This window comes from Chiloscyllium plagiosum, unplaced genomic scaffold (genome assembly GCF_037043375.1).
Source record: "Chiloscyllium plagiosum isolate Xiang-an unplaced genomic scaffold, Cpla_swu_hap1 HiC_scaffold_4, whole genome shotgun sequence".
NCBI lineage: Eukaryota > Metazoa > Chordata > Chondrichthyes > Orectolobiformes > Hemiscylliidae > Chiloscyllium > Chiloscyllium plagiosum.
This window is the reverse complement of record NW_028270142.1, coordinates 143,753,529-143,768,708: the sequence shown is the minus strand read 5'-3', so window position 1 is coordinate 143,768,708 and position 15,180 is coordinate 143,753,529. Positions and strand designations below refer to the sequence as shown.

General features: G+C 41.8%; 1 protein-coding gene across 3 annotated transcripts in view; it reads left to right on the top strand.

The window, feature by feature from the left end:
• LOC122548819 (transcription initiation factor TFIID subunit 4-like) overlaps nt 1-15,180 on the top strand; it is a 126,708-nt gene that overhangs the window by 20,669 nt on the left and 90,859 nt on the right. For all 3 annotated transcript variants that reach the window (XM_043687625.2, XM_043687624.2, XM_087986736.1), the window contains exons 7-9: nt 1,253-1,462; nt 1,817-1,952; nt 6,416-6,536. In XM_043687625.2, the coding sequence (XP_043543560.2) occupies nt 1,253-1,462; nt 1,817-1,952; nt 6,416-6,536 (467 nt within the window). The remainder of the gene's footprint in view (nt 1-1,252; nt 1,463-1,816; nt 1,953-6,415; nt 6,537-15,180) is intronic.

Below are 15,180 nucleotides of genomic sequence, written 5' to 3'. Positions count from 1 at the left end.
TGTGAAAAATGACAAAATACTTGTTTTGTGAACAGCCAGCACAATCCCAGTGGGCTTAACATCCTGCTGTAGTACGGTCTGAATATAATTATACAGAAAATGTGCAAATGGCAGGTGATATAGTAGTAAATGTCACAGGACTAGTAATCTAGAACTGTAGGCTAATGTTCTAGAAGAATAAGTTTGAACTCCACCAAAGCAGATGTGAAAATATTGCATTCGATTTTAAGGAAGGGAATTAAAAGCATTAATTGTGACCATGAAACTATGTCAATTGGCATATATATCTGTTTGGGTCAGTAATATCCTTTTATAGTGAAGGGCATTCTTACCTGATCTGATTTACATTTAACCACAGCAGTCTGGTTGTCTTTTAACTGTCACCTGGAATGACCCCAACAAGCCACTCAGTCGAAGAACAGTTTGGGATGGACAGTAGCTTGCCATGGGTGCCCATATGCTATGCCATATCGCCATCCTAAAAATAAGAGGATGTCTAGTAAAACAGAGAATTCAGGATGAACGGACTGCTGTGAATGTAGATATTGCAATCATACCTCAAGCAGCAGTTAAAGTGACTGGTGAAGATGCATTCTGAGGCAGTTGGATCAGTACAGGAAGGAAAAAGGAATAGAAGGATATATTGGTGAGGTGAAATGAAGTGGTTGGAGAAGGCCTGTGTGGAACAGCAACATTGGCCTTCCTCCTTTTTGATATTGAATGACTTAACTGGAAGCTGTTTCAGAAGCGGACTCTTCCAGATATTTTACTTTAATCCAGCTCAGCGTTTACTTGCACCATGTGACAATTACTTATGGAAGCAGCACCCACCAACAAGATTTCTAGCCTTGAGATCTGGTGCTTTTCGCTAGGTGAGGCTCCCACCTTTTACCTTTGTTTAATTGTAGTGTTGGAGTAATGGATGTGAAGGTGTTAGAAAGCTGTAATAAAATTTAAAAAGCACCGGCAATGAGCTGCTCCATCTGCCATCTCAAACTCATTGTGTTTGGTCGTCTAATTGAACAATATGAGTAACCATGAAGTTTCTATATTTGTAAAGATATGGGAAGTTGGTTCAGTTCCTCTGATGTGGGTGAAGAGAGGATACATTAAAGATTCTTTAAAGAAGATAATTTAGTTTAAAACAAGTTCTTTCAGCTTTGTAATTCTTGGGTCACTCTAAAGATTCTGTAATGATTCCTTTTAAATAAAGCAATTTCTGAATATGTTTGTGATTTACAATTTTCCCCAGCGAAGTTTACCAGACTTGCGGAAGTTGATGCCGAATTCTCAGGCTTTCATTCAACAGTGCCTACAGAAACCTGCAACTCCAGCTGCTCCCATTGCGGCTTCGTCTGGAGGGTCAAAACAAGTCAGCCCAGGGCAGGCATCAAAGAGTATCACAGTAATGAGTGCTTCACAGCCAACAAAAGTCTTACAGACTCTGCCATCGCCGCAGATGGTAAGGAACGACCACAATACAGTCATATATGAATACCGTTTACTTTTGGAATTTTTGTGATGTTAGTTTTTCTGACTGAGAAAAATGGCTTCTTCTGTCATGTGATGCTCTCCTTTTGTGTAGTAATTTGAAACTTTTAGTTTTTGCACAAGTGTACTGTCCAGCAAAACATGAACTCATGAAGAAATGTACTTTCATTCTTGAAAAGATATGATTATCGTGAGAGACTATTCTGTTCCTATATCGTTTTTACAAGATTTAAACAGCAGAGTTTTATTGAAAAAGAAATTTTCTGTACAGCAGTCCGATCAGATTTGACTACTAGCTAATTGCTGTGATTTGCTTCATTTGCAGGTTGTCCAACAGTCTGGAGTAGTAATAAAGTCACAAGCAAGCCCCCTGCCAAAGACCCAGACAGTGACTTTGCAAAAACCCCCAAACCATATCATTGTCCCCGTATCTCAAAATCAGGCCAAAGAAACTAAAGCAGGTGAGGACATTTGTAAAGAGTTTCCATCTATGAAATGAAAGCATAATGTTGATTGGAGATAATGTCTTTATACTTCACTCTGAGTGCACAGCACTGTTTCTGCTTGCTGCTGTTAGCTCAGTGTGATATGCTTTCGAACGTGAGGGAATAAAATGAAGGCTAATTGGTTGTTCCATGATTAAGTGGCCCTTTAAAGCACTGACTTGTGGTTTCATGTCCTGTAGAGTGTTGAGTTTAGTCTCCTTGTAGATGCTGATCTCTGTCAAATTGCTGAGAGAAGATAATGGAGCAGAATTAGCATTTACTGTATCCTTTTGCATTTGTTCCTGATTCCAAAAGAGTAGAGGAGCAAAATATTATCAAGAAAGGTTGGTGGTATATGAGCATGCATAGATATGACCAAGTTTTGATGCATGCACTGTCTCTGTCCCTCTAATCCCACTACTCCATTAGTCATAACATCTAATTTATTTACTTTGCACATGCCTGCTCTTTGCCCCACCTAGAATTAGAAAGGTGGCAAAGGCTGAGGTGGGAGTCTGAGCTTTTCACCCTCTACATCCCAGTTGAGGGATTGGTTAGCTCAGATGGCTGGACATCATGCTTGTGATGCAGAGTGGTGCTAACAGTATGTGCTCAGCTGAGGTTACCATGAGAACTCTACTTGTCAAGGTCCTCCCTCATTTGAGCTGTGGTGACCCTCAGGTTAAACCTCCACCAGTTGTGTCTAATAGAAGAGCAGTCTTATGGTCTGGCAGGACTAGGGTAACTTTATCTTTACATCCCAACTGAATTCCAAAACAGTATCAAACAGCCAGAACCCTGACAGCTTTACTCATTTACTTACTTGAAGGTTATAGTCCAGCAAGTTTATTTGGAAGCACTAGCTTTTTGAGTGCTGCTCCTTCACAGCTACCTGATGAAGGAATAGCACTTCGAAAGCTGGTGCACCCAAATAAACCTGTTGGTCTATAACCTGGTCTTGTGAGACGTTTAACTTTGTCCACCCCATTCTAACACCGGATCCTCACATCATATCCTAAACTAACTGGTTCTAAGTGTCCTTTCAGTGATCTTATAAAACAACAGGTCATTGTTGTTCTTCAGTACTTTGATAATCCTTTAGAAATGAGACCATCAAGATAATAATTATAGTGACTTTGTAATGGTTAAAGTGTTACATCCCAATGAGATTGCTGCACTTGCTTTCTGAGGATTTGAGCGAATGCAGAGGAAATTTAGTGGATCGGTTTGAGGTGAATGATTATCATTGCAAGCTTGCATAAGGATTTATTCCCTTGCTCGTTAGTGTCTCTTGGATCCTGAAATTACAAGAACAAAAGTCACATGACAAGCAGGTTTTGGCTCAACCTGAAATTCATTAATTTTGTTAAACCATCAAAGCCATTGACCGAAGCCCTTTATGATTTGAGTGAAACTTAGTCGCTGAGGTGGCTGGTCGTTACTTGTGTTGAGACAAACCCACATCTGGAGGAGCCAAGTCCCTGTTCTCCTTACTGACTGCAGTGACCATTACTTCAGATGCACCACCTGCAAGTTCTCCTCCAAGCCACTCACCACCTTGACTTGGAAATATATCACCATTCTTTGTGTCCCTGGGTCAAAATCCTGGGACCCCCTTCTCCTGTGGCATTGTGGGTTGACCTAAGGCACATGAACTGCAGCAGTTCAAGAAGGCAGCTCGCCCTTACTTTCTTGACAGCAGCTAGGGACAGGCAAGAAGTGGCTCAGTGGTTAGCACTGCTGCCTCGCAGTGCCAGGGGCCCGCGTTCAATTCTACCCTTGGGCGACTGTTTATCTGGGGTTTGTACATTCTCCCCATTTCTGTGTGGGTTTCATCCCACCCCAGTCCAGAGATGTGCAGGTTAGTTGGATTGGCCATGGTAAATTGCCCATAGTGTGCAGGCTAGCTGGATTAGCCAGAAGAAATGAAGGGTTACAGTGATGGGATTGGCGGGTGGGAAGGTGGGGGTGTCTGGGTGAGTTGTTCTTCGGAGAGCCGGTGTGGACTCAATGGTGCCATATGTCCTATTTCCACACTGTAGAGATTTCATGAAAAGGAAAATAAATGCTGATCACTCATTGCATATTTTTCTTCTTGTCTCTGTAAACTACTCTTGCTAATGGTCTTGCATCTGTGACCTTTTAGTTTTTTGACCTGCCACCATTGGGAACAATTTCACCTTATCATTCTTTCCAGATCACTCGAGAATGTGCATACCCCTCTTACGTCTCTCAACCTTCTCTCCATGAAAATAGTTCCAATCTCCAATCCACCTACGTAATTAATAATGATTCTTTTGAAAATGATTGTCAGATTGAGAAGGTGGCTTTAAAATGAAGCTCCGATGCAGTCCCTTGTTTTATTACTAGAGGGCAAAAGCAAAGAAGTTATGCTGAATCTTCCTAAAGTACTGTTTTGGCTGTAATTGGGGTACTGATCCATTTCAGGGAACCACACTTCCGGAAGTAATGCAAAAAGAGTCATCCTGGACTCAACATTAACTTTCTTTCTCTCTCCACTGATGCTGCTAGAACTGCTGAGTTTCTCCAGCACTTAGTTTTTATTTCTGATGTCCAGCATCTGCAGCATTTTGCTTTTGATTTTGCGATCAAGCTATTTAATAGAATGTAAAATATTGTTAATGATGTTACAACATGGTGAGCTCTGACAAATAAAAGCTAATTATCTTTATTTATTCATTTTTATGGGATGTGGGTGCAGCTGGATGGCCAGCATTTCTGCCCGTCCCTAGTTGCCCTTGAGAAGGTAGTGGTGAAGCTGTCACCTTGAACCTCTGCAGTCCACCTACTGTGAGTTAACCCGCAATGCCCTCCAATGAGGAAATTCCAAGATTTTGACCCAGTGACACAGAAGGAATGGTGATCTATTTCCAAGTCAGGATGTGAGACGCTTAGAGGGGAACCTGCAGTTGACATTTCCATGTATCTGCTGTCTTTGTCCTTCTAGATGGAAGTGCTCCTGGGTTTGAAAGGTGCAGTCTGAGGAGCTTTGAATTTCTGCAGTGCATCTTGTAGATGGTATACACTGTAGCTGGATACTGTCCAGATCTTATATTTGCACATGAGCTGCTTCAGTAGCTGAGTCGTCGTGAATGGTGTTGAACATTGTGCAAGCATCAGCTAACACCCTGACCTCTGCCCTTATGATGGAGGGAAGGTCTTTGAGGCAGGGGAAGATGGTTGGGCTTAGGGCACTACCCTGAGGAAATTATTCATGTTGCTACTTTGGTGCATTTCCGCACCATCTCCAGCATTGCACCAACTTTGTCCTGTTTTGTTCCGGTTCTAGCCTATTGATTAGCACTGTAATTCGTGAGTGAAAGGTTGTGGATTCAAATCCTGCACCAAATACTTGAGTACAGGATTGAAGTCAGTTCTCCCAGTGTGAGTACTGAGGAAGTGCTACCATGTTGAAGGCACTGACCTTTTTGCTAAGGTTAAACTGAGCTCCCCACTCCTACCAAGAAGTTCCTCTCCCCTAAATCTATGTAAAGACCCAGTGTCTCTTGCTTAAGCTTTCAACAGCGTTGAGCACCTTGGTTGTTTGCTATTTCTATAATATTCATGTTTGCAATTCACTGCTGTTTCCTATGATACAATCCTGAAAGTCTAGGTTCAAGTCCCACCTATGCAAGAGGTAGGAGCAGCCATTTCAGCCTTTCGTGCTAGCTGTGGCATTCATCCTGATTGTGGATGATCTCATCTTGATCTTAACTCCATTGTTCTGCCCACTTTCCACAGCCCCTCAGTCAATTGCTCCTTCAAAATATGTCTATCTCCTCAAATTTTTCTCAATGACCTGATGTTTGTTGCACTCTGGTAGTACATCCCACATATTCATAGAATCTTACAACACAGAAATAGACCCTTTGGTCCAACTCATCCATGCTGACCAAGTTTCCTAAACTAAACTAGTCCCACTTGTCTGCGTTTGGCCCAGATCCTCCAAACCTTTGCCCATTGATGTACCCTTCGAAATGTCTTTTCAATGTTGTAACTGTACCTGCATCTACCATTTCCTCTGACAGTTCATTCCACCACCCTGCTGTGTGGACAAAATTGCTCCTTTGTTCTCTTTTAAATGTTTCTCCTCTCACCTTAAATCTATGCTCCCTAGTTTTGAACTCCCCACCCTAGGGAAAAGACCTTTGCTATTCATCTTATCTATGCCCCTCATGATTTTATAAACCTGACCCTGCGAGAGAAGTAATTCATCTCCATCTCAGTTTTAAATAGCCTCACTCTAGGTTGCCTCATAAGAAGAAACCTCAGAAGTTCAGGATATCATTGTTTCTCTATAAAGTGCAAAGATAAACAAGCAAAGAAATGGGCTGAGAATTTATCCTGCATAAGTTCTGATGAGAACTGTTATCTGCTTAAAACAACAAACAATAATAAACTTTCCTTTGTGTAATCAGGTGCTGCAACATTGGTCACAAAAGTAACACTCTCTCAAGTTAACAAAAATCCAACAAATGTTCTAATACGAGCCTCGCCTGGTCAAATACTAAAAAAAGAAGCTGGAGGCACAACGTTCAGGTAATTGAAATATCTAGGCAAAAACTGAGAGCGAGTCGCATGCAATAACCGTTTTTGTATGGCGAAGCATGTATGATGGATCTACACTTTTAATTTCACACACAATTAATTGTGCAGCAAGGCAGAATGGGTCTCTGCCGGTACCACATGACCATTGTTTAAGTGTAGCAAGTATCTGTGAATGCTTTTGTGATGATGTGAATTCATGTCCCAGGGATTACATCAAAGGATAGACAAACTTTGAATGTCAAAGTTTAATCTAGACTTTAGAATTCTCCAAATTATAGTTCATAGGCATCAGACAGGATTGCCTTTAAACTCTTGACTATGCTGATGTCAACCTCCTGATTCATTTAAAAATGACCAAACAGCAAATTTGAGTCAAGACTTTGTAAAGCTATGTTTGAACATCCCAGTCAATAACATGCAAGAATAGGAAATTAGGGAATCATGTTTTCTCCAGTCTTCCTTGAGTACCTGGAGTGACAAGGCTCAAATGGTGTGGGCGCAACCTCCCTTTTTCTACTTTCGACCCCAGCGATCTTCAGCTTCATAGTTAGCATCAGAGGATTGTGGGTTCAGGTAGCTAGGGCACCACACTGCTGCCAGGGACCCCAGTTCAATCCCTACCTAGGAGGGGACAGTCTGTGTGGAGTTTCTACATTCTCCCTGTGTCTGCATGGGTTTCCTCCCACAATTAGGTGGATTGGCCATTCTAAATTGCCCATAGTGTTAGGTGCATTAGTCAGGGGTAAATATATAGGGTAGGGGAATGGGTCTGGATGGGTTACTCTTCGGAGGGCAAGTGTGGATGTGTTGGGCCGAAGGGCCTGTTTCCACACTGTAGGTGATCTAATCTAAGGTGTGCTCCTGAGACTTAAGCACAGAATCAAAGCTGTGTTATGGTCCCAACTGATGGTTTTTACTGGGCAAGTTGGATCCCATGCTGATGTCATAGATCATCATGTCATACACTAATGTAGTGTACAAAATACCATGCAAGGAATGCACAAAACACTATATAGGACAAACAGGAAGACAGCTAACAATCCGCATACATGAACATCAACTAGCCACGAAACGACACGACCAGCTATCCTTAGTAGCCACACACGCAGACAACAAGCAACATGAATTCGACTGGGACAACACTACTATCATAGGGCAAGCCAGACAGAGAACAGCCAGGGAATTCCGAGAGGCATGGCATTCATCCACAAACTCCATCAACAAACACATCGACCTGGACCCAATATACCAACCACTGCAGCGGACAGCTGAAACTGACAACCGGAAGCAGCAGGGACAGACCACTATAAACACCGGAGGAAACATCAAAGAAGCGCTTTGCAGGAGGCTCCCAAGCACTGATGATGTCGCCTAGCCAGGGGACGAAACGTTTGCAACAAAAACTTCCAGCTCGGCGAACAGAACCACAACAACGAGCACCCGAGCTACAAATCTTCGCACAAACTTTGGTCATAGATCAGATTTTGATTTTTTTTTATCGAGGTGATCTTTCAGTGAAACAACAGCATGCAATATTGCAGATTTGGCTTTAACAACAAAATACAAGTTTAATACACAAAAGAAGAGATGCTACTTGCACTTGTAATGATTTTGACACATATGGTGAAAGACAATATTTGATCTGTCCCAACAGCACCCATTTACAGTATTCAAACTCCAGAGAGTGTTCCCTTCTCTAATACATCTGCAGAGTTTGACTTGACTAACTTTTTTTTAAATTCCTGATCTTGAGAGCTTAATGGTCTGTCACAAAGCTAGTCCCTTTTTTATCTAAAAGCTATTCCTTGGCTCAAGGAGACTCTGTTCTTGATTTTTTTTTTCAGTGGGGTAATAAACCAGACCGGGCTCCAATCAGTCTGGTTTGGTACAGAGATGAAAAGGATTTTGAGAGGCCTTTTGTTTATATGTAAACAGATGAGACTTCAGGCCAAAGTGGACATGTAAAAAGAAAGGGCAGTAGTCAGCTCTCTAGCTGAGCTGAGCAGTTTTAGTTCAGTCTTGAACTGGTTGGAAGTTTAACTGGGAGCTGTGTGGAAACTCTCTCACTCTCTCTTTCTGCCCTTCAACTTCAACCTGTAAGCATGTGTTCCATTTATACTTGGTTTTAAAGGGAGTTTGCTTATTGGGACTGTTGTGTATATTTGGAACAGCATATTTAAGTCTAGTTGGGTAGACTGAGTTCTTCATTCTGTTCTTTGTGTTTCATTGTATAATTTTGTTAAAAGTTGTCTGTTTTAAAATCTAGTAGTCAACCTAGCTAACTTAATCCAGGTAATTTTCACTGTACACTTAGCAAAACAAATTGCAAAGTTTTGGTCTGAGCTGCCTGCTTAAGAATGTTTGAGTGGTCTGGTTTAGTCCATTAAAAGCCTTTTTCCTTGAGTTTTCACACAACTCCGCTTCAATTTTCTTTTCTTTGAATAAGCCCTTCAGGGTTCTAGCCAAACACTTCTGATCTGGAACTTTCAAACTAAATCTATTACAGTAAGGTAATCTATATCATAAAAGTTCTAAACCATTTCCTTCCTTCGGGTGAAACTGATTTACACATTTTAAAATCCACCAGAACTTCTGTGACTGTGGTCAATATGTTTTCCAACTTATGGCTGTTTTCCCTTACCAAAGTTAGAAGAATCCTGAATTTTTCTGAAAGCCTAACACACTTAATAGTTTACTCTAAAAAAGCAAAATACTACAGAAGCTTAATCTGAAATAATAAAGGCCAGCGAAATTCAGCAAGTCTGGCAGCGTCAGTAGAAAAAGACAAAGTTAAAATTTTGAATTCAGTGTGACTCTTCAGAGCTCTGTTCATATCAGACTGAATGTAAACTCTCTTTTTCTGTCCATTGATGCTACTATCCCTGCTGACTTTTTCTCCAGCACTTTGCTTCAATTTTACTATTTGCCTTCTTTACTGGAGAAAACTCTACCAATGCAAAGACATTCCAAAATGCACTCTAGGAACTTATTCTCTCAGTTTATGTTTTAAAAAAGAAAGCTTCAGCCAGACTGACAAGTAAATCATTACACTCCTTCATACACGGAACAAAACAGAATACCACTCGTTCAAAATCCAAACTCAAATATTAAAATATATATTAGTTGATCATAAACCTTGCATCCTAGCTGAAGGAATGAGCACGCTCCTGAGGAGTGCTGCCTCATCAATTATGCTATTTTTCCAGTGAAACTTTAAACCAAAGCCCCATTTGGTGCGTTGAATGTATGTTTCAAGAGTATTTCAAAGTAGAGCTAGGGAGTTATCCCAGGTAATAAAAGTAAAGTACTGCGGATGTTGGAAATCTGAAATGCAAAATACTGGAAGCACTGCAGAAGAGCCATATTGGACACAATGTTTATTCCTGATGAAGGGCTTTTGCCCGAAACGTCGATTTTGCTGAAGCTCCTCGATGCTGCCTGAACTGCTGTGCTCTTCCAGCACCATTGATCCACAATGTTAACTTTTTTTTAGTGTTAACAGATGCTACCAAATCATCTTGGTTCCTCTCACATTCTATTTGTTTTTGAGTTATCCCAAATGCTCATGGTCTACGTTTACCAACATCGCTAAATTTAGGGGCAGCACAGTGGCTCAGTGGTTATCACTGCTGGCTCACAGCTCCAGTGACCCGGGTTCAATTCCAGCCTCGGGTGACTGTTTGTGTGGAGTTTGCACATTCTCCCCGTGTCTGAGGGTTTCCTCCCACAATCCAAAGATGTGCACATTAAGTGAATTGGCCATGCTAAATTGCCCGTAGTGTTAAGTGCATTAGTCAGGGGTGAATATAGTGTGATGAGTCTGGCCAGGTTGCTCTTCAGTGTGGACTTGTTGGGCCGAAGGGCCTGTTTCCACACTTTTAGGGAATGTAATCTAATCTAAAGCATGTCCAAAAATAAAACCTGGAACACTAAATTATATTAAATCAGTATGTAAGCTTGACATGCTGATAGTGGTTGTTGAGTGTGTTGCTGGAAAAGTACAGCAGGTCAGGCAGCATCCGAAGAGCAGGAAATAGACGTTTCGGCCCAGAGCCCTTCATCAGGAATGATTTGCTGAGAGCCCACAACACATCTAGCCATACTCCTAGTGAGAGGAGGTGTGCAAGAGAAAACCTGGAATCACTTATGGGGAAAGTCCTTTCATGCCAAATATAATTGGGAGCATTTTGTCACTCTTGCCTCAGAGTGTGATTATTTTGAACCCAACATTGCCCTGTAACCTGGATCGTATGCTCATTCCCTGTAGTTCCCTTGAACCGTATGCTTTGCAGAAGACGATATATTTCTGTCTTCTCTTGGTTGGTTTGAATATAGAACAATATGGTGCAGGAGCAAAACCTTTGGCCCGCTTTGTTTGCTGACCATGATGCCATTCTAAACTAATCCTATTTGTCTGCATGTGGTCTGTATCCCTCTAATCCCTGTGCGTTCGTGTGTCTGTCTAAATGCCTCTTAAACATTGCTAATGTATTTGCTTCTATCACCACCTCTGGCAGTGCATTCCAGGCACCTACCACCCTCTACATGAAAAAAAAACTTGTCTTGTACATCTCTCTTAATCATTTCCCCTCCTCACATTCAACCTATGTCTCCTAGTATTTGAAATTTCCACCCTGGTGGGGAAAAAAGACTACATCTTCAATCTATCCATGCCTCTCATAATTTTATAAGCACTTATTACGTCACTTCTCAGCCTCCAATACTCCATCAAAAAAAGTGAGTTTGTCCAATCCCTCCTTACAGCTAATACACTCCAAGCAAGAAAACACCCTGGTAAACAACTCTTCCACTCTCTCCAAGCCCTCCACGTTGTTTCAATAGTGTGGTGGAAGATGTAAACATTCAAAGGCAACTGTCACTTGAGATATGTCTTCACCCAGAGACTGGAGAGCCTGTGGAATTCTGTGCCCCAGAAAGCAGTTGAGGCCAAAATAGAGTATTTTCAAGAAGGAGCTGCTGTGGTTGAAAGGTATGGAACAGGGGATTATGTTGGATGATCAGCCATGTTTGTGTTGAAAGGCAAAGCATGCCAAATGGCCAACTTTTATTTCCTGTCACCTTTTCCAAGTTAATTCTGCAATTCTGATCTCTTCTATGTTGATGTGGCAAATAAGACACCCCTGAGGATTACTCTGAATTAAAGTACAGTGTGTTTTGTATTTCACCGTGTGGAATTGCCCTGTTGAATCTTCAACTATACAAAACGTTGATGCGGCCACACTTGGAATATTGTGTACAGTTCTGGTAGCCACATTTTGGGAAGGATGTGGAAGCATTGGACAAGGCGCAGAGGAGATTTACCAGGATGTTGCCTGGTCTGGAGGGAAGGTCTTATGAGGAAAGGCTGAGAGACTTGATTCTGTTCTCATTAGAAAGAAGGCAGCTAAGGGGGGGATTTGATAGAGACCTACAAGATGATCAGAGGATTAGTTAGGGTAGATAATGAAATACGTTTTCCTAGGATGATGACGTCAGCTTGTACAAATTGAGGGGTGATAAATTTAAGCCAGATGTCAGAGGAAAGTTCTTTACGCAGAGAGTGGTAAGGGTGTGGAATGTTCTACCAGCTAATGTAGTCAACTCGGCCACATTAGGGATATTTAAACAATCCTTAGATAAGCACATGGATGATTTTGTGATCGTGTAGGGGGACGAGCTGAGAATAGTTCACATGTCGGCGCAACATCGAGGGCCGAGGAGCCTGCTCTGCGCTGTCCTGCCTGTTCTATATCCGACATCTGGATTGTTGGGGTTGGTGGTCAGAACGCCTGTATATAGTTCATCCTTTAATATGTGACAGCAGGAGGGCAAAATCTTAGACCAACTTAGATCTTTTCCTTAATGAAAACAGGTCTTTTAACCAACTGTGTTTGAGATGGTCTGTATTAGCTCTTCAAAGAGCTAATACAATCTGATATTCAACTCTGCATGTATTGTATGATCACATCCAGCTGAATTGGTTTATTTAAATATGGTAATATGGTGAAATGCATGAAATGAAGTGGCATTTTTGAAATTCTTTTGGGATGTGGGTGTCACTGGCTAGGCTAGCATTTGTTGCCTGCCCCTAAAGATGGTGGTGAGCCAACTTCTTGAATTGCTGCAGACCTTACACTATTGATTCGTAAGATGACACAGGCTTTGGGGGACAAACAGAACACCATTCTTGGTAATATAATTGTCTGTGTGACATCCCTGTCTGGTTCATCAGTGTCACTGGAAAGTAAATCCCATACCCCATTGGAAGGTCACTCTGGTTGCTCCATTTTTCATTTAGGGCATAACCCTAGAGTATTTCCCAGTGCTACAACTTAGATTTTAGAGTCTGAGTCATACAGCATTGAAACAGACCCTTCAGACCAACTCGTCCATGCTGACCAGTCATCCCAATTTGACCTCATGCTATTTTCCAGCAATTGACCCATATTCCTCTAAACTCTTCCTATTCAGGTACCCATCTCGACCACTTCCTCTGGCAGCACATTCTGTGCAAACACCATCCTCTGCGTGGTAAAAAATTATCTCGCAGGTGCCTTTTCAAATCCTTCCCCCTCACCTTCAGCCCCTCCTAGTTTTAAACTCCCCTGCCCTTGGGGAAAAGACCTTCACAGTTCACCATATCCATGCCCCTCATGATTTTATAAACCTCAATAAAGTCACCCCTCAACCTCTGACATTCCAGGGAAAAAAGCTCCAGGCTTTTCAGCCTTTTATTATAGCTCAAACCTCCAACCCGGCAACATCCTTGTAAATCTTTCCTGCACACTTTCTAGTTTAACAGCCTTCCTGTATAAGGATGACCAGAACTGTACGTAGTATTCTAAAAATGACTTAACCAAAGTTCTATACAGCCACAACATGACATCCCAACTCCTACAGTGAATGCATTGACCAATGAGGGTAAGTGTAGCAAATGCCACCTTTACCAACCTCTCGACTTGTGACTCCACTTTCAAGGAACTATGTACCTGCACCCCGAGGTCTCTTTGTTCAGCGACACTCCCCAGGACCCTACCATTAAGTGTATGAGTCCTGCTTTGGTTTGCCTTTCCAAGATGCATCACCTCCAATTTATCTAAATTAAATTCCATTTGCCACTCTTCTCCCATTGACCCATCTTGATCAAAGTCATGTTGTACCCTGCGATAACCTCCTTCACTGTCCACTAAACTACCCATTTTGGTGTCACCTGCAAACTTACTAACCATGCCTCCTGTATTCCTATCCAAATCATTTATATAAATGACAAAAAGCAATGGACCCAGTACTGATCCTTGTGGCACACAGCTGGTCATAGGCCTCCAGTCTGTAAAGCAACCCTCTACCACCATCTTATGTTCAAGCCAATTTTGTATCCAATTGGCTAGTTTCCCCTGCATCCCATGTGATCTGACCTTACTAGGGGATAGTGATGAAGGGCTATGCCCTAAACGTTCATTCTCTCGCTCCTCAGATGCTACCTGACCTGCTGTGCCCTTTCCAATGCCACACCTTATTGAATCTAACCTTACTAACCAGTCTACCACGCAGAACCCTGTCGAGCTCTTTGCTGAAGTCCATACAGACAATGTCTTCTGCTCTGCCCACGTCAATCTTCTTTGTTTTGTTGGGGATCAGGGCCTTTATTATGTATCCAGTGCTTTCAGCAATTTCAAATATCAAATGAAGTGAATCAGATCATCTGATATTTGGCATTTCTGTTGTTCTGACTCATGTTTATGCTGCTATCAACATTCACAAGCATTTTAATTTAGATTAGACCACTTACAGTGTGGAAACAGGCCCTTCAGCTCAACAAGTCCACACTGACGGGCAATCCACCCAGACCCATTCCCCTACATTTGCCCCTTCACCTTACACTACGGGCAATTTAGCATGGCCATTTCACCTGACCTGCACATCTTTGGATGATGGGAGGAAACAGGAGCACCTGGAGGAAACCCACGCAGACACTGGGAGAATGTGCAAACTCCACGGAGAGTTGCCTGAGGCGGGATTGTCCAGTCACTTTGAGTCTGTGGGATCTTGCTGCATACAAGTTGGCTGCTGTTTTTCTTAAATTACAACAGTGACTCTACCAAAGTAAACCAGCTGTAAATCCCTGTGGGACATTCTAAGGTTATGGAATGCAGGACAATTTATGTAAATTCAAATTCTGCAATAATGGCTTTGGCCTACTCTGACATCACAATATAAAGCATTTTTTGAAGTTGTTGAGGTAACTGAATGATGACAGAAAAATTTGTAAAATGCATTATTGTATTTAATAAATTTGGAAATCAGCTATAATGCCCGTTCCCAAGGCAAGTTTCGAAATTTGTGCATTGCAAGTGTAGCAGTGCCATAATAATACTAAAATTCAGAATGTTTTTCAGAATTGGTTGATTAATTACAGTTATGGTAAAAGTGATGGTAGGATGCTGTCAGACTATAGTTGCACCATTCGAAAGTCTTCAAACATAGTTCTCAAGCTTTTTCTATTTATCATATCTAGGACTTTGTGTTAGGCACCCAGGTTTTGTAAGTATAGGCCATACACTTGTATATAGGTGAAAACCAAAAATTGGTTTGCATTTATATGGTTCTGAAGAGTCGTACCAGACTTGCAATACCA